Raw genomic sequence first — 27974 nt, forward strand, 5'->3', positions numbered from 1 at the left:
GTATTTACTTGCTGTCACTGATTTCAAAGCAAATTGGCTCAGGTTATAAGTCAAAGAAGGATTCTTCTGCTGCCAGCACTGCACACTTCAAGAGATATCTGAAAATCAGGCTTCTTACCTTATCATTGTTAAAAGACTGTGCAATCAAAATGTAACTGACAATTCAGCTGATGCATGAGCAGAAATAGATGCCAGCTCACTCTCCCATAGCTAGAGAAACTCTGTAAGGCTAACAGGATTTTAAAAACATTTTGTCAGAAAAATAAGTGGCTATGACAGACCCAGGGAGCGGGCAGAATAATAATTCAGCTATCTAATGCTTGGATATCAGTGACAGGTGCATTTCAAGTGCTGCGCTACATAATACGGTTGCCCTCTCCAGCAGCCTCACTCCAAGGAATTCAACATGCTTTGCAAACATCAATTAATTTAACGCTCACAACATCGAAGACAGGAATGCGGAGATGCTGGGCTAAGAAGGGTTAAAATAACTAGATGAGCACTGGGAACAGAATACATACCTGTGGATCTCTAGCCTTCACCCTTAGCCACAAGCCCAGCTGTGCCATTTTTCTTAAATAGTTCTAAACAAGCATATTTGGGGCCTGATTCTAACAGTGGCCAGATACGCTGCAGGTCTTGACTTAGCTTAAGTGTGGAGAGAAATTTTGCAGATCATTCTGAAAACCCCGCAGTTGTGCAGTCATTCACAGTAGAACCTTGTGGTGCAGGTTTTATTCTAAGAGAATTCATCCTTCCGCCCTAGTAGTGTGCTTTGCCCACTTCCATGACATAATTTCCAGGGAAATCATCACAATTCTGAAATGGCTGCAAGTCTAAAACATGTTTACCCCACTGGAGAGCATGGGATGGGATGTTTAGCGTGGCACAACTTATCACAAGCATCACAGATGAATAAATAATGCCTATGAAAAAAACACAGCTAGTGGGCTTAAGGAAAGGACTTCCAAGTTGAAATGATTGTAAATGACAGCAATCAGAAGACTTCTGTACAAACAAACTACATCTAGAACATGGGAGAATCTCAATGAAATCGATGCCCTAGGAATAGGATCTGGAGAGCATCAGTCACAAGCAGGAACGTAACACCAAGTCACGAGATCGAAGTCCAAGTGAGTACGCTGCCTTCCAGCGTGTGTAGCAGCCTTGCACTTCCTTGGGTAGCGGGCAAGTCTGATCTCTGGGTAGGCAGAAGTATGGAAACCGTACAGACACTCTCCCAGATGCGAGCTGCCACCTTCCACGGCAGATGAGAAAGGAGATGAGCTAGGGTGGAGATACAAGAGTTTTTCTGCCTGTGATTTTTCTGCCATGGGGGCAGATGTTGGGGATGCATGCTAGCTCATGGCTGTTAAGAGAAGCAGAATGCTATGTAGGAGCGGAAGGTAAATGTTTATTTTGTATTTCTACTTTGATTAGAGAGAATATTTGATAAAGAGCAGCTCCTCCGCTTCCCCCAGGGTGAGGCTGCTAAACTGAAGGCTAGGCTACAAGTGAGCATCACATCCACAACAGGAAAATGTATCACCCTTCAAGAACTTGACTGCTTCTCATGCACACAAACACACTTCAAAATAGACCAAAAGAGGTTCCTTCCCTCCCACGTGGAAGCAGCTGCAGAGAAACCTCAGTTTAATATTGACACCTCCAGCCTGGAGAGCACCCGATTTGCCTCCATTACACCTGTAGTTTGGAATAAAAAGATGCATGATGTGACAGGAGGGGGAATGGGCAACCATGAAGAGGGCAAACAGTGCCCTGTCCTAATTTCTAAAAGCCTCTGAAGACAAGAGGGATAGAGGGCTGCAGCAACGGATTGCCTAATGCTTCTGTTCTTTACGAGCCACAGTTAAAAGGAGGAAAAGCCTATTAAGAGGCTGAAATGTAGCATGTAGCTTTTCTGCAATTGTCTGCAAATCCTTGTGCTCCAAAGCATTTTCCTTGAGAGTGCTCACAGGCATGCTACAAACAAGCACAAGTACTGCCAATTGTTTTAGCATGATAAATGCATTTAAAAGCTTTCAATATTTTTGTCTGTCTACAGGCACGCTCCTTAAGGAATTTTGACAAGCTTGCCAGAATGGAAAAGTTGCAAAATGCTTAACTTAGTGCTGAAGTTAATGCAAATTCTCAAGTAAGAAGCCTGGGTATTCTTGGGGCATTGAAAGAGGAAGGCAGAGGACGAACAAACCCAAAGCCCTGCTCCTGACAAAATGAGACTGGGCAAGAGCAGTGGCTGGTCATACACAGCCTGTGTTACTACAAGGCACACTTCCAAAACTGCTTCCTCCAGATACCCCAGCAATCGCTAATGCAGCTTCCATGCAACTTACAGTATAGCACAACCAGATGTGAGTTAACTCTCCTGGTACTTCTGCAGGAACTAAAAAGAGACAAGTGCCTCATCTGGGGTAATAAAATGACTTGATGGTGCTACCACAAGCGGAACACCAAGGTTTCTTCCTGTGCTGTGGCTAAACTAAAAGCCAGCCCTTCCTCTGCCACCTCCATCAGGGCCATCTGCCCTTGCAGTCCAGAGGCCAAACAGGGCTGCTGCTCTTCAAGGTTTTGGCCATCCCAGAAGATACATGATGCTATTTCCACCTTCAAACCCTCATTTCCACACACATCTCACAGCTCCCCAAAGCTAATGAGGCCTGCGTAGACCTCTCCACACAAAGCAGTACATCTCCACATCTGCCCTCTGAAAGATCACACCCATGTCACGTACCCGAGGTAGAGAAGGACTGGGACTCCTAGAGAGTGCAAAGCATTTCTTCATACTGTATTAGTCCTTTGCCCCGAGGAAATAAAGCTCACAGATAATTTGCCCACTAAAGAACTCTGTTCCAACCTAATCTGGGCAAGGGACTCTTGATAATCCAGAGATAATATCTGCAAAACAGAGTCCTGTGGAAAGAAGCTGAGACACCTCTGTACAGCAAGTCTTCCCCAAGGAGGGGTGGGAAAGGGCTGCTAAAGGAGATTCTGCTGGCCTTCATCTTCTGCACCTTCTCACCATGGCACAACCTGTGCAGGCAAGGCCAAGCCATGGCAGAGTGAGCAGAGCAGGGAAATGTTTTGAGTGCAAATGAGGAAAAAGACAATCTATATCCCAGAAAGTCAACAAGTATCCCACCAGAACAAGCAGGGGAATAGCACTGAAATTATGCAAGTGGCTCACATAAAAAAAAAAGTAATCTGCTAAAAAGTAAAATTATACAAGCCAGTAAGCACATAGTATAAAAAGCCTTTAATATTGATTCAGTCATTCAATATTTCATGGATTTCACATCTTGCTCAACAGTGGAGAAATGAGAGAGAAAATGCTCAGTTTGGTCAGGTCCTGATGCCCACAAGCTTAGACAAACAGCAGTATTGTCAGGTTGGGACTGATTTCATGTTTTAATAAAGACACTGGTTGGTTTTAGCACTGTTCTCAGACACGTTTGGTGCTAGATCTGTACACAGAGGTGATACAGGCTGGGCATTGAGAAATGCCTGTAGGAATGAGATTCCCAGCAATGGAATATGAGCAGGTAACCTTTAGGAGATGTGTTGAAAGTCTCACTTCATAAAAATGGAAAGAGGAAAGAGATCAAAGCTCTCTCAGATACCTCATTGCATTGCAGAAAAAGGAACTGACATGGACATGTGACCTTTAAAAAATGCAACAAAATTGCACTAAAATTGATTCAGACTCACCAAACATGTTACCGATGTGGCCGTTCTTAGTCAGCGGTCGCAGTTCATTTTTCCCAAGTGCGTACTGTTTGTAGTTATCCCAAGCGAATTTCATCATCTGTAAAAATAAAAATTCAATGAAAGCGCTTAACAGAACTGAAAGTTTTCTGAACTTCAGCTCTGGGAACAAATGGGAGTTTCCCATCCACTGGTAAACCCAGAAAACAATGGTCCATTAATTAGAAAATCTTAATTTGCACTGAACACTTATGAATGGGGCTGCATTCAGCAGTTTGCTAAAGTGTCAAACTTATCACGCCTGGTGCAGAACACAGGGTTGGCGCATTTCAGAAGCACCACAGTATCCAACACACTGAGAGTCCACTTTTCCCCTGGGCTGCGCAAACCAAGTGGGAATTTTAGAAAGATGCCTCCATCTCTGAATTCCTCACCTTTTTCGAGGAGTATCAGTATTTCAGAATGGTAATTAAAATGGGCTAAAAATGTAAGGCCAAAGCTGATATATCCCTAAGTATAGGGATGTTACCTTCCCAGTTTTTGCATTTCTTTACGATAGCAGTAATGAAACTTGATCAAACTGCTAAACCACCCACCATCTGCCCACCTTGCAGCGCTTACACACCAAACTTAGGCAAAGCAGCACCGCTGAGGTACACAATGCACTTAACACTGTGGTGAGCAAAGGAAGAAATTGTTCTTTGTTTAAGGACTGCAGAGAATTTTTCTTCCTATTTATTAACAGAATACCTTCATAAAGGAGAAAGGGGAGATCCGTGACATTTTGATATCTTCCTATCAAAACTCAAAGTGCTTTCTTAAGAGAGTCCTGCAGATGGGCTGGGTGATTTCTGAGAAACCCCTTCCAACTCAAACAATTCCTGTTGGGACATTTGAACTGTCCTGCCCAGGCGCAGCACATTAACCTCTCCCTGAGGCCTGCAAGGCAGCGGGTTTGTGCAAGTTCCAACACACACACACCCCAGCACAGCTTTTTCTGTCCTCCTACCCCTTTGGCTCCAGCTGGTAGGAAAAATTAAACCTACAAGTATCCTCTCTGCAGCTAGGAGAGACTAGGACTTGTCAGCTTCTAAGGAGTGCCTTAAATAAAGCTGCCTTTTATAATCCACACAGCCTGACTCTGAGCAGTTTCAGACCCAGCATCGCAGTGACCTGTACAAACTTTGATTCAATCCTTGGAAAAAAGTCAGATAACAAAGGGGAAGAAGGCGGCTTCAGAGAATCGACAATATTCTCCACCGCCGCTCGACAAAGATAAGAGTCCTCTAAAATGCTTCACTCAAACAAGACATTTGAGAGAAAATGACAGTTTAAAACAAATCATTCCTCCACAGAGTGCCCCTGTCTAGTGCCTGCAACAGCATTTACTGCTCTATTTCAGGATCAGAATATGCAGGTTACTTTGGCATGAAATCCCTACTGTCGTTTCAGTTCTAACTTTTGTCCTTCCCTCCAGCTGTGTGTTTCACAAAACCAACATTGCAAGCCTCTGGCAGTATCCTCCTTAATTAGCACACACACACAAAAAGCCACATCACCAGATTTCCACCCCCTCTACTTTTTAAACATCAAGCTTCCAAAGTAAAGTTTCACAGAGCTGCTCATATGGACAAGGATAAACATTTGCTGAACTGATTGATAACATTCAGACTCCAACACCACCAGGGGAAGGAATGCTGGACAAACAAACAAAGTCAACTTGGGTTTTAAAAACTCAGTGTGGGATAAATTAGTCACTGGAGCGCTCTGCTCCGAGGAAACTAAATAATGACCGGGAGGGGACGGAGGGGAAGAAACCCTCCGCAAAATTCATTTGAACATGCCTCAACCATATGACTCAGGGTGTTCATTTTATTTTTGCTAGGTCTCTGGGTTTTTTTTTCAGTGGGAGCATTATTCTAAATGGGAAGTTCTCATTCTTCATTAACGTAACAGGGCAAATCTTTGAGGAACTCTGGACTCTCTCTGATGGTACCGAGCAAATGCGTTTGTGTCTCAGAGCTTGGTCCTGAAGTTTACTGCAGGAAAGACGGTGTTTCCATAAAGACAGCTTTCCCACAGTGAGAGATAGGGCTTGTGCACCAGAAAGGAAACAGCTAGGCAATCTATTTGGTTCATTCCTCTTCTAAATCAGAGCTGAGGAAGGGGGACCCACCCTTCTGGCACATAGAGAGCCTGGACATGGAGAGGATGTGGAAATGACTCTATTTTGTTGCACGGAACTCCTAACGTTGTAATTCTGAATCAGCCTCACTTTAAGCCGAGTATGAAATTTAAAGTTATTTCCTTCCCTCAACTTTTTTAACCCCTCCATTCCAGAAGGTCCGAAATGTCTTCTTCAAAGCATGCGAGAAACGTAGGCATCTCTGCCACACTGGCGCAGATGGCTCCCTGGGATCCAGAGTTCGCCGACAGCTCCACCACAGGCAAGAAACGTACCCCGGGTTTCCCTTCAGCGGCCGCTTATATCCTACAAGGGAAATCTCCTCCTCCCCTTCTGTCTTCTCACACGAGGAGGGACTGCATGAGGCCTGCTGACAGACACCCCAAAGCGACTCACTTCACACAGGACTCCCAAGTGCTATTTGAATAAATACGTTTATTCTTAATTTGCCTATTCAACCATTTCAGCTGCATTTGTCACAGTGTTGCAAAAAGTTCCACTACAAAATGATTTCTTGGGCTGCGCTGGCTGCAGTGTCTTAAATTCTCCTTCTCTCTTCTGTCCTGAGCTGATAATCAAGCAGAGAGAGGATGGATGAGATTGGATGTGCTGCCTCGTCATACTAAAGGGTTGTCAGTTTGCCTTTATGAGAATGAAATTTTGCTCACTGCTTTTAAACCCTTTATATTTGGAGGGCAAGATGCATAATGTGGTACCCTTTCATTTCCCAAGATCAAGCTTTCCTCTCTCTAACGATGGGTCCAAAAGCAGCAACTGGGAAAGTTTTAAAAGCCAAAAGCATCTGTGCCATTCTGCCCATTCTGGCTTTCTGCAGCTGTCTTTCCAATCCAAATTTAGCAGTACAACTTCCAAACCACTAAAGAGATTCATCAAGTTTCTAAAAGTGGGGACTCCACATTTATATACTGTACGGAGGACTGAGACGGAGCTTTCAGGAGCTTTCTCTGACAGAGGTTCCAAACACTGGGTCAAAACAGAAGTGGATGGAGCTGAGAGGTGGAAAATGGAAATTCGCATAGCGAGGTGTTTAAGTGCGCTTTCTGATGAGACTTCAAGGTTAGAAGTGAATATTTTATGCCATTCTAGTCATGACAGATCACAGTATGTCAGCATTAACATTATGCCATTTTAGATTTGAGAAATGGCACCAGAACCACAAAAATTATGGAAATAGATCCGTAATTTTAGATTTTGTTCTTACCGGGGTGCCATCTGCCATCTAACAGACAATTATCTATTTGGCCATGAAATTCTAATCACCCTGGCTTTCAGCTGATTCATAGCAGAGACTTCCAAATTTATAATCAAGTTTGTCAAATTGCTCCTTCTTCTTTATAATCTGTAAGTCACTTTTTTACTTTCAAGAGTTTCAGCTCCCCAGCTAGACGATTATATATTCAAATGAACTACAAGTAACCAAACTGAATTCTGAAAACCTGCACCATCCCTTTCACCATTTAGGCCATTACCTTTTCTTGTGCTTTGCTCCATCCAAACCCAAAAAAGATCTTTCTCTCAAGCTCCCGTGTATTTCACATGGGCAGCAGCTGCAGCCATGCAGAGCCAGGCACTGAGTGCAAAGTCTTGCACCGAGCTGTTTGCTGGTTCGGGGTCTTTGCCTACAACTTTGCAGACTCACAACACTGCAGTATTTAGATCGCACAAAAACACTGCGGAACAAGGCTGGGTTAAAATTGCTTTCAGTGCATTTTTTTTTTTTTTTTTTTACTTAATGTGTGGAAGTATTTTTATTTAGAAGTCAGCTTTATAAATACTCTCCTTTAAAATACTGGGCCAAACACTAAGTGTCCCTCCAAATGCCGCAGCAGGAAATCATACAAGTATTTAATGTTTTCACTGATACCCCAAACATCTCCATCTGCTAAGCCTAACAAGCACACAAGAGCACCTAGACGGCTACCACAGCTTTGCCCATTCTCTCCTTTCTGTTTGCTCTTGACATGCCTTAACTCGGCAAGAATTCTTACATTTTCTGAGATCAAATATGCCAAATAACACAACAAAAAATCATCACTCCAGACTCAGTAAATAAAAGCATCAACAAAGTTGATACCACTCCCTCTCCGTGCACACTACAGGAGAGCACCACTGCTCCTCGGTGCACAGCGCCTTTATGATGCCGCCCAGGCTGTTACATGGGAGATATCGAACAGCTGGGGTTTGCAATTTCTGCCCATGGGGACCACAGTCTTGATTTTCAGAGTGCCACCACTTTACTGATTTTCAGGGAACCTGAGGTCATGGAAAAATCAGACTCCAGTGGAAAGGCAGTCGGGAAGAATTCGGAACAAAAAGGCATTTAGCGAGTTCTGTGATCCAGCTAATGAAGAAACAGGGCTCAGGAAAACTTGACTGAGGAAGCGTTTTCACTCTGAAGAGATATGCAAACCTGATGTCCTTTAATATATGTAATAACTAAACCACTGAAAATCCCTGGGTTTAGGCAGTTGCAAAAAGCAGAGAGATGAGAGAAAAAAAGAAAAAAAAAAAATCCCCCCCACTACCACTTGCCCTCCTTTTGTTACCAGGGAAGATTTCAAAATGCAGAGCATTCCCAAACAGCTATTTGATTAGTTTTATCCATCTAGGCTGGGATAATTAGTAAATGCTTAAAAGATGAAATCTAAATATACCAACCAATCAGCCCCTTTCAAGAACTTCCAAGGAACATTACACAAAGCCATTATCTTCATGAGATAACCACTTTTGTGACTCTTTAGCCTCCCTTCTTCAACTCCCCTTCAAATATTTAACTATTAAGCTATCTAAGAAATTCCTAGTTTGGGTTTTCAAAAAAAAAAAAAAAAACCCCAGACAAAAACAACAACAACAGAAAAGGTGGCGGTGGGTGTAATTTTAAATATTTCTTCCCCTACTGTATTTCTTACTTGGTTTTTCCCACCTCAAATTACCAGACAGGTTTCTCTTCCTTTCTCTGCAGTTGGAGGAAGATTAGTTGTCATATCAGTTTCAAAACTAGGACCTGTTCTTTCCCATTTCTAACCTTCTTGCTACCCCAAAATACCCCTGTTCTAGTTTGGATTTTTAACCTGCAATATAGTGCCATATATTTTCCCCAGCTGTGTAAAAAATGATTTGCCAGATGACAAGACACAGAGAAAAAAGGAACCGACTGTCAGTGTTGCAGACAGAAGAAAAAGTCTGCCTGAACATGTCAGGATAAGCCATTTATATTTGGAATAATGGATGGTATTTTTTTCTAGTCAGACTTGCAAACACCTGTATCATTCAGGATTGGCTGTGGGAAAGGCAATGAAACAGTACCATGTTTATGATCTGTTGCTGGTTTTAATATTATCACACAGAGATATAAACACCCCCACAAACACCATGGCAGAATGTTATAAAAAGGCTAGAATTTATTTTAAAATCATTAATATAAAGCTGAGCAACCTCTCAGGCTACTACTTTGGGATATTGTCCTTAGAAACATTTTTACGTAACAGCAAAATAATAACAAAAAAGCTGCATGTTAACTCCAGTTGATTGAAAGGTTCCATTTAGGCAGACACTAATATCCACGGGCTTTTACTTCATGGGTTTAAAAGCCTGTAACTCGCAGAACAGATAGTGCTTCAGCACATGAAAGACGTTACCAAGCAACCCACAGAAACGGACACCAACATTGATAATCCATTCTAAAGTAATTACATTTTATAATTAAAGATTACTGTAAATCCAATAGATCCCAACAGGAACTTGAGCAATTTAGAGACATGCTAGCTAACCTGCCTGTTTGATAGCATCCATGTTAGTGTCCATCTTTGAATAAAACTTTAAGTGAATTGCAGAGATTTCTTCATTTAATAGGCCTTCACACAACGGATAACCATTACAGAGTCTCACCTTGGTAAGTGTTAATCTAACATCGCCTCATTCCTCTAACTTTTAAATAAAGTATCATTCTTCTTTTATCTGATGGTAAAGGGGTGACTGCATGTAAAACCTGAGTCTGTTACCACCAAATGAAAGCCCTGGCAAAACCAAGTGAACACAATCTCATCGGCTCCAACAGGACAGGTATTTCCTCTCTGCTCCTGACCCCTCTCATACACCCGCTGGGCAGCTTCCACTGCTGTGTGCCTCAGCTTATCCATGTACAACACGGACCTCATCCTTTTCTAAGAGCACTAGGCATAATAAAGAGAAATAACCAGAGTGTATTAAACAGCGTGGGACTGAGTTCACTTGGTGAATTTGTGCTCGAAATTCTTTCACCCAGTGATCTTGCAGACACAGAATCATTTTGCACGAAATGGCAGTGGCAGATGCGGGGTCAAAACTCAACGACTGTCTACATGCACTTGGCGTCAGTGATGACTTAATACGGCAGCAAGAAGTTCACGTACCTGGGCAAGGTCCCTGACTCAGGAGAGTATAAATTATTCTGCTGCAGCTGCATCAACACGGTAACAACACACCACTTAGTCAAAGTGGCGATCTGCGGGAGCGAACGCTGGGATTACACGCACAACCCTAATGGGGCAGGAGGTAACTTAGCCTCCCAGATAACACAAGACTGATTCCTGTTGCAAACCCACTTCCTCAAAAGCAAGTTTCTGCAAATACACCCTTTGGAACGATGCCCAAAGCTCAGGAAAGCCTCAGCTCTTTGACAGCTGCCTTTGCCACTGTTCTATCCAATTTTTCCTCAAACACAAGGGCTCACGTTTCCATACCCAAAGCACCAGCCCGAGTACACAGCTCCTCTCATGCGCTCCAGCTCTTTGTAACAGATTCTGAAACAAAATTTGAAACCTTGTCAGCCTACTGACTGTAAATACATCAGCTGATTGTTTAGTGTTAGATGGTAGATAGATACCGTGAATTACTTGCTACATGTCGCTTTATCTAGAAGTAAATATAACAGTAATTCAAGCAACGGGTGAGTGGAGCTTTGCTGCAGATTTTTCTGGCAAAGTCTTGGCAGCTTGTTTGCAAACATGCATGGGTATTTTTTAATGACATTAGTTACTACCACAGCTCGCTCTCTCTTGCACAATAGCCAAACACACAGCAGAACATTGCTCAGAAAACTGATCTCCATCACTGGAAGCAATGGAGGAGTTCTTTATGAAGTTAAAAGAAATCACCTTCCATCACACAGCCACAAGGCACCTTCCAGCAAGCTGCAATGAAAAAAAGTTTCAACTTCCGCTTGCTGTTCCCAGGCAGATGGTCCAGCTGAGAAAGGAGAGCTATTCAGCTCAGATCTGCAGAGGTAAGCACTCTCTCCCCACCACAATTGGGAAAAAAACAGGACTAGAAGCCTGATTTGCACTGGGGGGAAGAAAAAAAAAACCACCAAACCAGCAGAGAGTCATCCAAGGTCGTTAGTGTTAGTGACAAGGACAGAAATAGAACTCAAGAGTCTTCCTGACTCACAGCCCCTGCTAGGAAAGCTGAATGGGAGAAAGAACAGCTCAAAACACAATTAAACTAACTCCTAATTAAATTCCTAATGCAACTAGATTTAACCATGTCGGGGGGGGGGGGGGGGGGGGGGGGGGGGAAGAAAAAAAATCCCTTCAATAGGACTATCTCAGGCATTAAGACCCAGCTGGACCGAGCTGCATCTAAATCAGGGAACATGTCAGCAAGAGCAGTTGATTTTGCAGTTAGTTTCTTAATGAGATGCTAGACTGTAAGAGGACAACAATGGTTTTGAGAACAAATTTGCAAGTCTAGACCAAAGCACAGGGTGATTTAGTAGAGACGAGAAAAGCTGTAGTCTCATCTCCTTCCCTTCCCAGAATCAAAGCTTGTGGAAAAATCTAATAGAAATAAAAGGTATTTGTGTTCTCTGCCACCCTAATGCTGTCAGCTTCGTATTTCCTCTGAGCCTCTATAACTGATCAAACATATGATATTCCAGAGCACAACCGAAGCCGACGCTGTACAACAAGGCCAGCAATAAACCGATGAAGATTCTCCTGGTCCTAAGCTTGTTACCTCTAACTGCTATTGCTGTCATGAGGTTTAGAGAACTTCCACAAAAAGGCAATCCATGATGTCCAGTTTGCTCCCGGCAGTCTTTGCCAGAGGAACTGACCCTATTAAATTCGAGAGCTGATTTCTTCCATCGACGGATACTCAAAAGGTAATTTGGCATGCTGCAAAAAAATTGGGGTCAGTGTTGGAAGAGCAAATCTAACTATAGCTTCTGTGATGCAGATGAAAGTGAAGATGTTGTGCTGGCAAATATACAGAAAGCAAATAGCAAGATACAGGAAAGATTAAAAATTGAAGAGAGGACACTTCAAGAAAGATGAGCTTAAAACCGTAGGAATAATTATGATCTCCCTTGTTATTACCACAGAATGAAGGCAGAAGTAGCTCTTTGAGCAACATCTTCTATGAGGAAATCGGAAAAGAAATTTAAGGTCCTTATAAAACACTGGGGGTTTTTTGGATACTGTGCAGAATTTGAACTTAGCTCTGGTTTACTGCTTCCATGCATTCAGATTTCCCACCCAAACGATTTCTTAAATGGAAATTTAAGTTGTGAGTATATAGCTGTAGCACTTAGAAGTGCTTTCAAAGTAGAAGATATCAGAATGTGTTCAAGTAACAATGGAAGATAGGAAATCAATCTCTTTGTAAAATACTGGAATACTAGATAATAATATTCTAATATTAGCTACTTAAAAGTATTAAAATATACCTATGAACTACATCACACTGTGCTATACTTTACCATGATGCTAGTTTCAGGAATTATCGTATGTGCTGCGCTTTGGAAGCGAAAAGGTACCATATATCCAAATATATATATATACAGACTTTCACGCACAAAAAGGCGTATCAAGCAAATATTTTCCCCAACACTACTGCGATGTCACAAATCATTACCTTTACATTCTAATGTAATGGTTCACTTCACAACATTACTTTGGCTAACAAAGTTGCATATTAGGACGTGCCTGTCAAACACGCAGCAACTCTTTCTACAGCTACTGCCAGGGGTTGCATGCACAAAGGATGGCAGGCGGACCCAGAAAGCAAGCAATACGCTTTGTGTGACACTATTATTTGGATTTTTCAGGTCCTTTTAACTCTAGGTTGGACAGTCTGGTAATGGCTTTTCTTAGTGACTACTCTTTTATTCCAGCATGCTTTGAGGGAGGAAAGTGGAAAAAAATTACTTACCTAGTAATTGTGCTTCTTCAAATGTCACCTCAGAGTCCCCCCTCCTGAGTTTTGTGCCTGCAGCACAAATCATGCAGGAAATTCCCCTAGCTCTTAAGATTTTGGGCACTGTGACGTACCTGTAGGCTGCCTTGAGGGCTCTTACATTTCAGCTACATCCCTTCAAGCATGTACAGCACACAGTCTTCCTAAATCCCTAATTACACACAAAGACTACAAATTATCCTTAAAAGTGATCAACACTCCACATGACTGATGTACAAGGATCAGTTAAACACCCAGGCCAGAATCCACCAGCTCCTCACCATAACACCCCCACGTTAAAAGGGAAGGTGGATGGAAACACAAACACTGAGTAAGATTGTTTTTCCAGACCTGCATTATGACAAGGTAAGTCATTTTCTCTTTCCCTGAAGATACCATCTGCACAGGATTCTCATTTCTGGAGAGCTAGAGCCCAAGGGGATGCTCTAAAAGAAGCTGTAGCAATAACTAACCAAAAATGGGCAGATTGCAAGGGAAAAAAAAAAAAAGTGTGGGGATATTTTTCTGTTCAAGGAAAATAATAAAAAGAAGAAAATCTCTAGAACCTATTAGGCCTACCTGTTTGACAGCCTGTGGGACAGACATCAAACAGATCAATTATGAAAAGAAACAAAACAGAGAAGATGCAAGGCTTTGTACTCCTGAGCCTTGGATGTGGGACTATGGCAGGAATACTCTGTGGGTATGGAAGTGAAAGACTAAACAGGGGCCAAAGTCTCTGTGCATAAATCTGCCACGGAGCTGTCCTGAGGCAAGTAAATAAAGCCCTCCTCACCCAGAGCAGAAATAGCCTGACAGTCACCATGAAGCACGGTTATGGAAATTATGATGCACCGTAAGGCTGGGGTCCTTTGTGGCTCTGAAGCCAGCAGCCCAAGCTGGACAGCTGAAGAGCTCTCATTCAGCCAAAAAAAACATTTCCAAAGCATTTTTGGATACAAAAGTGAAGATCACCCTCACCATCAGCCACATCCTCTTTTGGGAGGAAGAGATTTCTCAGCCTGGGACACAGCAAGATGCTTTGGAACATGAATGACTTGGAGCTGCTAAGTCAGTGTAAGAAGCCAGGTAGATAAATTGAACTGATTCACACCACAGCTCGAGGTACAATCTTGGCTAATGACAACCTAAATAGACTGAACAGGCCTCTGTAAGGCCCTTAAATCTGGAAAAGGGAATCACAGCTCTGAATAGGACCCGCACTGTAAGACATGAAAGGAGTCCTTTCACACTGGAAAAAAAAACTTAGCATGGTCACAGGTTCACTCTGCAGCTCAATATACACGTCTCACTCTTTCCATTTCAGGACCATGCATCTGATCTGCTTCTTTCCTCCCAGCACCAGCAAAGCGTGAATTGCTTTTGATACATGGATGGCTCCTGGGCCCAAAAAGCAGTCATAAGCAGATGCGGTAACTGAAAGAAGGAAAGAAAGAAAGAAAAAATGTAAATACAGGACAAGAGTTACCTGCATCACTGCTGTTTTGCACAGTGAGAACGGACGTACGGAGCAGAAGAAACATCTGTTTGGAAACTGTCTTTGTCTCAGTCCAAATGCTGGAACAGGAGAAAAGAGGGAAGTCGAGAACTGCCAGCACACCTCGTGCTTTATCTCACACTTGGATGGCTTAACAGGAGAGATCTGGGAGGATGAGTTTAGTTTAATGATTTCTTGCTGGTTCACCTGCTGCCCATCTGTCTTTGTAGTCCTTGCTCGGAGGGACAGATTGGAGCATTGCTGTCCTCTCCCCTTTCAAGAGTTACTTGTGATTTGAACTTCTGAAGAGGGGAACAGAGCAATTCTCAAGCATTAAGTAGTCAGCAGAGATTAGCCCAATAATTTATCAAAGGTAATAGCTAATAACAGACACAAGAAACTTGCTCACAGCCTTCTTAGAGCCTCATGTCAGAGTTGTCACCTTACAAAAGTGTTGGAAGAAATTCTTGGACCACAGTAGCAAATTTATTAGCCAGAGGCCAATAAACTCTTGGAAGAGTCCCTCAGTCAACAATAAATCATACAAATCAGGTTGCAAATACTGGATCTTTAATAAAAATGAAGTTGGTGGAATGGATGTTAGCACAATGTTAGAATTCAGCTGGCAGGATGAAGGGGACTCGCTTTCATTTAGCCTGACCTCCCATCACGAGAGGGACCAGGGCTTGGCCCTGGCATCATTCCAGCACTGCACTAGACAGTCGTCATGCAACAACAATTAATGGACTGATGAAAGAATAAAGCAAGAAACGGAAAGCTAGGAGATCTGGGTAATAAACTAAAGAAAAGAACCATAAAGATTCATCAAAATTAGAGACAGAAGGCACCTCCTAGGTCACAGACTCCATGTTCCTGCCAATGTAGAAGTGGCTCAGTACTGCTCTGGCTGTGCTTCTACTCTGTTCCACTTACCAAATTTCACCCTAATATTCAACTCAAAATTTTATTTTGTTAGGTCTTTGAAATCCAGAAATGAAAGAACCAGAAGACAGCTGTCTACTGCTTTATCCTACACCAGCCAAGGAGTTGCCTTTCAAAAACCAATCTTTTGAATTATTCTACTGTGCAGCCACTGTTGAGAGTGGGCAGATCCGCATCCAGCAGCAACAATGTTCCGGTTGTTGGGGGGCTCACTAGCACGCAGAACAAATGTCTGATGGATAAGATAATAAAACACAACTATGATGTTTCAGGACTGAGGAATCCTAACATGGTATCACTATTGGAGGAAGGCCTTCAAGAAAGCCAGAACAGCACCAGAAATCTTGTTTGGGTTCATCTAGCACAATGCTGAACTACCAACATAAATACATCCTTCCTAGATAACTCTAGAGGAAAATGGAGGCTCAGATGGAATAAGAGCCAGAAACATCCATATTTCCACTGGAAGCATTTTATTTGTGAGCTGGGCTGGCTAACTCAGACAGCAGGAAGGTTTTAGGATGGATGCAATGTGATTACATTATAATTATCTTTTGTTACTTTGCAAAGTACATGGTTATGCACTTTCTTTACTGCCCAGGGAAATCATGTTAACACAATTAGAGCAGGAACCCTGGTTTAAACACGGTTTGCTCGGATGTTACTAACATGGTTCCAATTCTCAGTACAGACAGTCTTCAGAGCCATCTTGCTCCATAAATCAGTGGGAGTTCTGTCACTGACTTCCTCTGAAGCAAGTACCAGCTCTTGGAGAAGAGACATTCGCTAGGATGTACTGAACATACAGCTTCACTGTATATCATCATCCTGGGCAAGTGCTGTTGGTGCAATGAGATGCTGCAGAATTTTGAAGTCTCTTGCATTTATTATTCTTTGCAGCCTTACTCTTAGGATATCGTTCTACCCACAAACTAAGGGAGAGAGAAATATAACAGCAGCTCTATGGCCATGCAATAGAAGTGTTGGAGGGCAGATTAGAACTGACGAGTTCCTGGCTCCCACTCAATCACAACCATCGGAACAATTAGCTCAAATAAGCCCGAGAACTGTTTTCTGCTCAGCTGTCATCTGCCCATCCTCCCAAGTAACTTCTGAGCTGGAAAACTTCAATCAGGTTTGACAGAGGGTAAAGCTCACAAAGAAACTAAAGTTCAGTGCAAATTGCCAGCGGGCTGGAGGGGAGACCCACAGAGTGCCCCTCTAAAAGCAGGAGAGCAGCACAAGCTCCTGCTCTGTTCAGCCACAGGCCGCTGAGCAGCGGGCAGCTATGGGCACCCAGCACCCAGAGCTAGATCATTGCCTCTGGCCCGCACAGCTGAGGGGGGACACTGGGAAAAGCAACAGGCACCACTGGGCAGGGGTGGGTGGCACAGGAGGAACTACAAACAGAGGGATGGGGAAAGTCACAAACTGTGTGAGCTGGGGTCTAAGCACGTACGGGGGTTTCGGCACCCAGGACTCATTCCTAGAAAGCCAGGCTCCATTGCCTTCCTGCTAAGGGAAGAAGCAAGCATTGAGAGCACACTTTCCCTTTTTAAACACTGCTGAGGTCTCTCCTTTGATTCTAGCATGCAGCAGATACACACACAAGAGACTCTGCATCTCTGCTGTCAAGATAAGCAGATGCAAAAGGAAAGCACTAAAGCCACTTCAGTTTAGTGCAACCTCTAGCCATTACTTATGCTCCAGCATCCTCCCAGGGAATGCCGAAGTGCCCAAGAGGAAACAGTTTTATGCCTCGTATTAGCTTGCTGGATTGGGGATAAAAAAAAATTACGCCCATTTTACAGAGGTGCATACTGGATCCATACAGTGACACAATGAATCTGCCGTCAGGAGCAGAACCCAGGACCAAGTGTCCTGTTCTAATTAACAGTAGATGCTCTGCCTCCTTTCGTAAGAGTACAAATGAGTAACGTCCCTGTCCCATAAATAGAGGATGTTTATTATCCAGTCCTTCAGTGTTCCCACTGCGCTCTCCTTCCTACAACGGTTTGGGTCCATCATGCACAATACACTCGCATTATGCACGGATCACTGACACCACTGCCCGCGACAGCTTCTCTGGAGCCCTTCCAAAATATTGTGTCATATGATGAACTGAAGCGCCAAGGGGATACGCAGTAAAGACAGCAATCATGGGAGTGTGTTCGCGCCTCATGCCAAATCCATTCAGTGTTCAGTGAAAAGTAGTACTTTTTGGGGAATGTAAATTTAGTCTCTTTCCTAAGTATAAAAATTAAAATGCTCCAAGCACAAGATTTCCTTTTCCCACCAACAAAGTGAATACTCTTTCCTGCTTTCTCCTTTTGACAGCTTCGCGTCAGTTTTAAATTCGGTACTAAATGACAGACTGATCTAAGATACATTTTCCTTTCCCCCGTCTCAGTCTCCCATCTAAAACCTGAATTGTTTTAAATATTGAAAAACATATTCAGAAACATCAAAACAAAATTATAAACAACCTAAGCAATAATAAGACTAATAGAGTAAAACAAACAGGATTGATTAACATCATCTGGTAAAGCCTTGCATACAGATCCAAAGGAAAGAACACTATACACAAAAATCTTTCTCCGATTAAGGGGTAGATTTAACCACTGATTAAAAAGTTAATCAGGAGTCTATAAATATTTTGGCTGGAAAGATGGAATCTTAACCGAGGTGACTGCTTTTTAGTAAATATTTGCACCACTGCATACACACAGTCCCCAGATGGATGGCAGAATGGGGGCTGACGGGAGCTTGGCACTGGTACCACGTCACCGGACCGTGTCACTGGTACCGCACCGTGAGGCACAGCCTCACCTAGCGCAGCCCCGCGCTGTGCGACCCCCGCTTAGACCACGGCCACATTTGGTGCTGCTCCCCGAGGGCACGCGGGCGCTGTTACAGCAGGATGTTACCGACAGGCCGTAGCCAGGCTCCAGCCCTGCTGCCCTAAACCCCTTCTCTTTATATTTGCAAACTTTCAGAGAGCTTATGTGTATTTACTGAAGTAATTCAGCAAGGTGTAGGTCCTTCTGCACAACACGCTTGTGCGTGTCCTGGAAACCCATTTCACCATGTCCAGCGCTTGCATTCAGTCATTATCTGTAATCTGCCTGGAGAGTTACACACTCCAACAATTCCGCTGTTGTGCGAATAGTGCATTGTCTTTAAGGGGCAGTTTATAAACCAGTCTCACACCAAATCTAGTTGTTGTGGAACAAGTGCTTTCAGTGCTAGATTTTGTAGCTAAGAACAAATGTTTTCAAATTGCACAGTACTTTCAAATTCCAAAATGCCCTCAGCTCGAGTAATATCAGTAATAGCGTGCACTAAGGTATCATCGGCATCTCCAAGGCAAGCAGCACTGTAGCACGGATCACAGCATGTGAAGTATTTTCTATACTCATGCATTATGCCAACAGAACAAATATATTTTTAGTCAATTAACCATATACCCTACAGCCGAAAGAGGCTGAGACAGGTGAGGTCTAAATTTTGTTTGCATGAATCCACCAGAGGCTAGTGAAGCAAAAAAAGACACTGTATGCACCATTTGTGGGATTTAGAATACAGTATCCTTCTCACAGGTTCAGTAAATAAATGCATGAGAAGGAGCATGGAGCAAAGGAAAATTCCAGCAAGCCTGGAGCCAGCCAGTGCTTCAAACCGCAGAGAAATTCTCTCACTGCAACAGTATCTCTACCCCAGAGAAAGAATTATGATCTGATCGTAGTCTATCTGCCTGGTTTGAGACCATCATTCTAGTCCATTATAATCAGTATATTACTGAGAACAGTTTTGTTTACCCCCAGTGTCCAAAGTAAGTCTGTTGGAAGTCACGGGATTTACATTTGACCAGCACAAAGGATTAGATGTTTTCCACAGGTCTCAGAAAGAAAATGCATGTGGGGAGGTGCACTTCCACCTAGAACTGGTGCGTGGTGTGACTCACGTACCGAAGCCACTGACAGATTACATTATTTGCTTGTAGTACTGTTCATCCCCAGATTACAGAAAGAAAAGGCATTTTCTCCAAATGAAAGAATAGAAGTTGCACAGTGTAGGGAAAGGGAGATGTCTGAAACCTTTTTACTGCTGGCTTCAGAAACGAGATGGATCAGGGACGACCGATAAAGTGATTCACAGCGTTGTACCAACAGGCCAGTTGTAACTCAAACTGAGAACCATTTTGAGCCCTGCTTTCAATAAATAGGCACTCGCAATCCAGTTCCCGGTGCTTACGCACCCCTGCAAAATCCCCCAAGAATACCCACGGCCTCCATGAAGGCGTGGGAGAGGAGCGAGCCTCTGACCAGACGCTTCTCCCACCAGGGGTCAGGGCTGCGGCACAAATTCAGGAGAACAAGCAGCGCTTCGCCAGCTCTGCCCAACAACACGCGCTTTTCCACTGCGGAAGGCATCACTGCTCAGGACTGTCAAAACCACACAAAGGGAACTCGCCAGCCAACACCAACTAATGTTCCGCGAAAGCTGAACTCCTGATAACATTCCTGTTTCTTGCCAATTATCTTAAAGGTCTTTTCCAACCTAAACGATTCTATGATTCTATACTGTCAAGATACTTGTGTTTAAAAGACTGATCTACCTTAACGGGTACCTGCTAATCTGCAGAGTGATGCAGGGTAACTGTGTAGACGGACGGACTCTGACGGCCTTCTTCCCCCTGGGGTGTGATTTTCAAAAGCAAATACATCTTTAGAGCTGTGTCCTCTTTTAGGACAGCAGACGGCAAGGTGAGGCAAATGAAGGTGGAAACAGGAGGAAAAGCCAGGATGAAGAGAACTGCACTGTAAAACAAATAGGCTTCAGTATTACCAATCTGGAGGAAATGAATGCATGTGTCAAACCCAAGGGTACAATCCCAGCAGAGGACTAAAAGCCTGCCTGAATTTGACATATTCCCTTATTTGAAAGGGACAAAGGACACTTTCAGGTTAAGGTATTCTCAGACATCAGGCAAGGAAACTTGCCTTTTATACCCAAAACCGAAAAGAAAAACCAGTAAATCTCTTCCACCATTCACATTTTTCTCACATCTCATGACTGGAAGTAAGCTAGCTGCTTTAATTTCACTGACGGACACTTTCTGGTCTAGCTGGTAACAGTGGTGGTCATTAGTAGAGTTGGTATAAAAATACTTAAGAAAAATGCTGTTCTCTCTCCCCACCGCTTCCCTACCTACAAGACCCATGAAGCCAACGCAGCAACAGTACAGCGAGAAGCAGTCTGTTTTGCTTCATCCATCATCAGCAAAACTGTCAGCTCAGCTCCAACAGCAAAATCTTTATTACTGGTTATGATGCAAAAGGCAGAAACCACACGGTCTGATTTTCCCAGATCTGAGGCCGAGTTTGCAGTAGCGGCAGTTGGAGGGAAATCATTTTGACTTTTCACTGAGCCAATTTGATCTGGAAATCGTTGAGAGCAAATAAATATGGAATCCCACTGTGGCATTTCTGCAGTCACTTTCCAACTACAACCACTTTTTTTTTTTTTTTTGAACATCAGTGATTACTATTTGGCACATGTAAAAAATTAGCTATTCCCTGAAGCCATGCATGACTGATCAATTACAGAACTAATACGTTTTTCAGAGGTCAGTTTAAGAGATGAATAATCCCAGGCCCTTTTAAATTTCCCAACCTGTAGCATAGGGAGATTGTTATTTGGTTTTATTGCAGTTTTCTTCAAAAGGTCAGAGCGCCCACAGTACTCAGCTGCCCACAGTAACACACAGCAGGATATCCTAGGCAATTCTCCAGGTGACCGATGACCTTTTGCAGCCAGCAGTCTGAGCAATACAGGTGCTCTCTTTTTTCCTTCTCTGGAAAACAACTCCTTATTGACTCTGGACTTGTCTTTAAAAAGCTAAGTCGAACCTGAGAAGCCTGCCACTCTCTTAAGTTACCCACCAGTGCAAAGCAGCATACCTGCACGCACACATCAGCTCAGCTCATGACAGTACTTCTTTTAACAGAATTCTACATGCCATTTCAACTTGCTAATCCACCTCCTTTCCTTCCTGCGCTACTAGGAAACACAGCATTCAAAGCACACAAGTCAGTCAGGTAGATCTATCCCCAGCCAGACCCCTTAAATCTGCAAACAGCTCCGGTGCCCCTAGCGCTGCTCAGAGCTTTCCCAAACAGCAAAGTGGGAGACACCACGGTGGTGGGTTTCACACTCCGGACAACACTATCTTTTAAAAAGAAAAAGTCTAGCAGGACTATATTAGTCGACACTTTCCACGCATAACAGCCAAGAAACTAATGGCACACCCTCTTCTTTGGCCAAAGCATCATGAAGATTAGAGGCTGGGTGGGAAAGAGCAGACGCCTGCCCAGACTCCTGCTCAGATTGAAGGATCCTATGAGAAAATAGAAAGTTCCAAGTCTCTAGGTTGGGCATCAGCCCTAGTCTTTGATCATGCACCAGTTCTTTCTCCAGGCTTTCATCTAGGCTCTGGCAGACAGATGGGGGAAAAAAAATATCAACAAATCCCATCTATATCCATCTTCCTTGTTATATAGGTGCTGACCTGTAAGAATGGCCTAAGGGGGGAGGAAAAAAACCCTAAAACTTGAAGTACCAGGACAGTTTGGAACACATTTTAGCAAATTACAGGGCTTAAAGCTCTGGAAGAAGGAGAGAAAAGCTACTCGCTGCTATTGCACACAACACCTTAAGATGGCCAGCAACCCCACTACCTGCCCCTGCTGGCATCTCTCACATCATGCGAGGAATATTTGCTAACCCAAATGCAGTATCATGACTTGAGTTATTTCTTCCTTGCAATTTTTTTTTTTTACCCATCTGTTTCTTTTTATACAGCATTTGTCTTCTAGCCTCTCAGTTTGTTTTCCTCATGCCTTTCTGATTCGCAAAAGAAGGACACACCTTATCTCTTCCACAAGCTCCATCACCCCCCCTTGTTTTGCACATTCAGTCTCATATCTCAGCACCATATTTGTCTCTCTTTCTCTTTCTGAATAAATAGAAGTGCAGGCACTTTTAAGGAATAAGGGCTCTGTTTGAAGAGTAATTAGCTGTCAGCATAAAACTAGTATTTATGGATTCTTATCCTTGAAAAATCTAACTCTGCTACCCGGCACTGATTATGGCTGTTATAAACAGATGGGGCTGAATTCATACAACTTGCAATAATCCTATATTTAAAAAATAATTAACTACAAATAAAGGACTGAATTCCACTAGCTTTCATACATTTGATTTCCAGTTTGATGTGTTTGTACAGAGTGGAAGCTGGGTTATTCACGGGTATGCTCTCCTACCCTAGCGCACCTTGAAAGCGGGAGCCTGCAGCGTATTCAAGCACACGCTCCACAACTCCAAGCACATGAGAGGGCCCGGTACTGGAATATTCCAAATACCCTGCAGCTGAGATGCAGAACGAAACGATGGCTCAATCACGCCTGGGATCATAAAGAAACCCAGCACCCCTGGGTGTGTTGTGTCTGGCTGCCTGGCAGAGAAGTTGGAGTTTTACCAGCGGTGCAGCCTTTGTTTTAATGACTGACATAGGTATCAGGAGGGAAGCTTTAAAAAACTGTTTTTAAAACGCAGGTTACAGCGGATTAAAGCCCTCGGTGTGTTATTCTTTGACTTCCTTCTCGTTCAACCTGGGGCAGCATCTTTGCTGAATGCCTACACCTCTGTGAGAGAACAAAGCCAGGAAATTTATACTCTGCTTAATTAAATCTGTGCATTTTACTTATTGGCTCCTCTTACTAGACCAAAATTGACTCCAAGTTGGTTAACCATCATAGCAAAAGATACGACAAACACAATCGACTACTACACAGAACCTATAGCTCTTGGTTAACTAGGTCACAGATTGCTCTGCAACGTTTGCGAGGCTGCCAGGCTTTTATGCACGGACTGTAGGCACCAGGCCAAATTCTCCCCTCTGTTCCACCCCCGTAACCCCACCGATGATGTTACCCAGGCTCATCGGGGACTAAGCGAGGGCAGCCTTCAGGTCGCTGTTAGCGGGTAACAAGTCCCGAGCCAACTCCACCTGGAGTAAGCGACAAAACGATTTACAGGGACAGTCAGCCTCACGCCTCCTCCCTGACTTCTGCAAGGCCACATCCCATCCCTCCATCCCCACGGACCAGCACAAGTTTCATCATCTACCAGCTTTTGCGTAAAGCAGCCAGGTTTACGCCGACACCCCGGGGAGGGAGCCTCTTGCACAACCACAGACATCGCCCGCCGAGCAAGTTTTTTTTTTTTTTCTCCTAATAACCAAGCTGAAATTTCCCTTTCCCTAATTTCAGCTCTTTAATTTCTAGTCACACCCTATCAAGCTGCCCTAACATTTCCTCGCCGGTGAGCGGAGGTGTGTGCAGACACGGACGGGCGTGCACGCCCGCCGACACTCTGCAAGCGCAGGGCAGGAGAGACACCCCCCAATTCCCCTTCCTCGGGAAAAGGAGGGAGAAAGGGGCATGAGGGGCCTGTGTGGGAAATGGGGGCAAGGCTGGGGGGTGAGGGGTGTGTGAGGAGAGCGGAGGCAACGAAGAGAGGATGAGGAGGGGAAGGGAGGGTGACTGAGTGGGGACATGGCTGAGGGCGAGGGCTGACTGAGGGGGGGACATGGCCGTGAGGGGAGGTGAGGGCTGACTGAGAGGGGACATGGCTGTGAGGGCTGACTGAGGGGGGCCACAGCCATGAGGGGAGGCAAGGGCTGAGGGGGGGCAAGAGCTGACCGACAGGGGACATGGCCAAGGGCTGACTGAGGGGGCCACGGCCATGAGAGGAAGTGAGGGCTGACCGAGGGGGGACATGGCTGTGAGGGGAGGTGAGGGCTGACCGAGGGGGGACATGGCTGTGAGGGGAGGTGAGAGCTGACCGAGGGGGGACATGGGCTGAGGACTGACTGAAGGGAGACATGGCTGTGAGGGGAGGTGAGGGCTGACTGAGGGGGGACATGGCTGTGAGGGGAGGTGAGGGCTGACTGAGGGGGGACATGGCTGAGGACTGACTGAGGGGGGACATGGCTGTGAGGGGAGGTGAGGGCTGACCGAGGGGGGACATGGCTGTGAGGGGAGGTGAGGGCTGACCGAGGGGGGACATGGCTGTGAGGGGAGGCAAGAGCTGACTGAGGGGGGACATGGCTGAGGACTGACTGAAGGGAGACATGGCTGTGAGGGGAGGTGAGGGCTGACTGAGGGGGGACACGGCCGAGTGCTGACTGAGGGGGGACACAGCCATGAGGGGAGGTGAGGGCTGACTAAGGGGGGACATGGCTGAGGACTGACTGAGGGGGGACATGGCTGTGAGGGGAGGTGAGAGCTGACCGAGGGGGGGACATGGCCGAGGGCTGACTGAGGGGGCCACGGCCATGAGGGGAGGTGAGGGCTGACTGAGGGGGGACATGGCTGTGAGGGGAGGTGAGAGCTGACTGAGGGGGGACATGGCCAAGGGCTGACTGAAGGGGGATACGGCCATGTGGGGAGGTGAGAGCTGACTGAGGGGGGACATGGCTGAGGACTGACTGAAGGGAGACATGGCTGTGAGAGGAGGTGAGGGCTGAGGGGGGACATGGCTGGGTGCTGACAGAGGGGGAACATGGCTGTGAGGGGACGCAAGAGCTGACTGAGGGGGGACACAGCTGTGAGGGGAGGTGAGGGCTGACCGAGGGGGCACACGGCCGAGTGCTGACTGAGGGGGGACACGGCCATGAGGGGAGGTGAGGGCTGACTAAGGGGGGACATGGCTGAGGACTGACTGAGGGGGGACATGGCTGTGAGGGGAGGTGAGAGCTGACTGAGGGGGGACATGGCCGAGGGCTGACCGCGGGAGGACATGGCTGTGAGGGGAGGTGAGGGCTGAGGGGGCACATGGCCGAGTGCTGACTGAGGGGGGACATGGCTGTGAGGGAAGGCAAGAGCTGACTGAGGGGGGACATGGCTGTGAGGGGAGGCGAGAGCTGACCGAGGGGGGCCACGGCCGTGCGGGGAGGCGAGGGCGGCGCGGGGTCTCCTCACCTCTTTAATCTTCATCCTGCGGGCGCGGGTCTCGGGGTCCTCGCCGGGCCGCCTGCCCCGCACCGGGTGGCGGAGGCTCTGGCGGAACCGCTCGTAGTCGAAGCGGAACGGAGCTCGCGTCTCCCGGGCGGGGGCAGCCCCGGTGGCGGGCTCGGTTCGCCGCTCGCCGCCCTGCACCTGCTGCCGGGAGCCCGGCGCCGTGTGGGCCGGCGGGCCGGCCATGCGGGCGGCGGAGCGGAGCTTCTCCCGGAGGCGGCGGGGGGCGGCGGGGCTGGCGTGGCGGGGCTCGGCGGCGGCGGGGGGGCTGCGGGGCAGGTCGGTGTCGCGGGTGGAGGAGGAGGAGGCGGAGGAGGAGGCGGAGGAAGAAGAGGAGGCGGAGGCGGTGGCCCGGCGGGGCAGGAAGAGGCGCTTGAAGCGGGAGGAATCGGGGAGGAGGAAGAGGGCCCCGAAGCACAGCGTGAGCAGGCCCGAGAGGAAGAGCAGGAACAGGAACTTCTGCGGCAGCCGCAGCCCCAGCGCCGCCGGCCAGCCCGGCATGCCCGGCAGCTTCCGCAGCAGCACCATGGGGCACCGGATCGCGGCCACCGGGCGGGATCCGCCGCCGCCACCCCGGGGGCCGCCGCTGCCTCCTGCGGCGAAAGGCTCAGGGGTGCCCCCGCCCCGCACCAGCGGCTGCAGCGGGCGCCTTCACCGGGCACCGCCGGCGGCGGACACGTGGATGGCTCCGGAGCGGGCTAAGCCGCGGGGTCCCCGCCGCTGCCCGGGGTCCTTTGCCGGAGAGCCTCGCAGGGCGCGGAGCCGCGGTTCAGAGTCCCCCCTCCCGGCATGAAGGCGACGGCGAGTGCATCCCGCCGGAGCCGGGCGGCGGAGCGGCAGGGCTGGGCTGGGCTGCTCCCGGTGTCAGTCCCCGGTGCGGGCTCCCCGCCGGCCGGCTGCTGCGGGGCTGGCTCGGGGAGCGGTGCCGGCTCAGGGAGCGGGGCCGAGGCGGCGCGGTCCCTTCTCTCTAGGCGGTAGGTTCATGCTGCAGCATTTCTGCGAGGGGGGGAGATAGGAGCGCGTTCGGTCAACACCAAGAAGGATGCAGCCGGCGTTCTAAGCCTTTGTCCCGCAGGCTCTGCCGCCTCCCCGGCCGTTCCCCGCCCTCCAGCCACGCTAGCTCCTCTTGCCTCTCCCCAGACTTGCCACCAACTCGTCTGCGAGCGGCTCCCCGCTCTGCACCATCCCCTCCAGCGCCGGGCTCTCCGGCCGGGGCAGCGCTGGGGCCGAGGAGGATCCGCGCCCTGAGGAGGAGCGAGGAACCCCCGGCGGGGCCGGGTGCCCGGGACGCGGAGCCAGGGACGAGGCTGCTCCGCTGCTCACCGGGCTGCCAGGAGCCGCCTTCGCCCGCAGAGGGCTGGGGACGGTGGGGCTGCAAACCAGCCGTGCGGGCAGCTCGGCTCGGGCTAAGCTGCTTGAGAAGAAATATCTACGGATTTTGGTTTTTGCTACATGGATCCCGGCGAATTCCCCTTCTCTCCCAAATCTCTGCCTCGCTGTTATTCACCACCACCGCCGCCGCCAATCCCCTCCTTATGCGCGCTGGAAGACACAGAGCTCAACTTTCAGACCACGACAGCGAGCAGGAGCACTTTCAAAAAGCAGGACACGTTTTACAGACCCACCTACAAGCCCCACATCACCCCGACCCTACGGGGAGGAGCGGCGCTGCCCCAAAAGCACGCCGTCGGACCCGGCTTGGCGGGCGCTTTCCTACCCCCAGCCCTGCTTACTCACCCCTCTGACAAATCCAAGCCACTCGGGGTCCTGCGGGGAATAAAATCTTCTCAGTCCTGCCCGCGCATCTCAGAAGCGAGAACTCCCCGCTGCTGTCAGCGCTCACAAGTGCCCCTTAAATTCGGCGCAGGAGGCGGCTGGCTGCCTGCCGGGCTCTCCGGGGGACAGCTCCGCTCCCCTGCCCAGCCAAGCACCCGGCAGGGAAGTACCGAACTGCATCAAGCTACTTCGCAGCCTCTGCTTTTCACCTCCGCCCCGCCCCGCCTTCCTCCCCGCCGAAGGGGACCCGCCGGGCTGCGCTGCCCGCACACCCGGCCCGCCCGCAGCGCCCGCCTCCGCCGCCGCTCACTGCGACAGCGCCGGCAGCCCCGCCCCTCGCCCCGCCCCCCCGCCTGCCAACGGTCACTCTGGGGAGGAGGCGAGCCAATCAGCGAGCCAGGACCTGCCCGCCGTGACGCTCGCCCGCGGGGCCGCGCTCCGCCCTCGCTTTCTATTGGCTGTCTTGTGGAACCTGGCCTCGCCCATTGGCTCTTCCAAACGCCAGGAAAGCCGGGAGACCCTCCCCCTTGTT

The 27974-nt window shown here is 47.2% G+C and overlaps 1 protein-coding gene across 3 annotated transcripts in view; it reads right to left on the reverse strand.

Annotated features, from left to right (window-relative positions):
* The window catches only part of MAN1C1 (mannosidase alpha class 1C member 1), a 67727-nt gene extending 41533 nt beyond the window's left edge, over window positions 1-26194 (reverse strand). Inside the window, exons 1-2 of one of the 3 annotated variants that reach the window (XM_075721776.1) lie at window positions 25631-26194; window positions 3727-3823 (exon numbers count right to left, since the gene is read on the reverse strand). In XM_075721776.1, coding sequence (XP_075577891.1) covers window positions 3727-3823; window positions 25631-26194 — 661 coding nt within the window. Of the gene's footprint in view, window positions 1-3726; window positions 3824-14125; window positions 14141-25630 lie in introns of those variants that run through there. The other 2 variants (XM_075721778.1, XM_075721777.1) reach the window with 2 other exon arrangements.
* Window positions 26195-27974: the final 1780 nt, after the last annotated feature.

The sequence above is a fragment of the Pelecanus crispus genome, chromosome 16 (genome assembly GCF_030463565.1).
Source record: "Pelecanus crispus isolate bPelCri1 chromosome 16, bPelCri1.pri, whole genome shotgun sequence".
Lineage (NCBI taxonomy): Eukaryota > Metazoa > Chordata > Aves > Pelecaniformes > Pelecanidae > Pelecanus > Pelecanus crispus.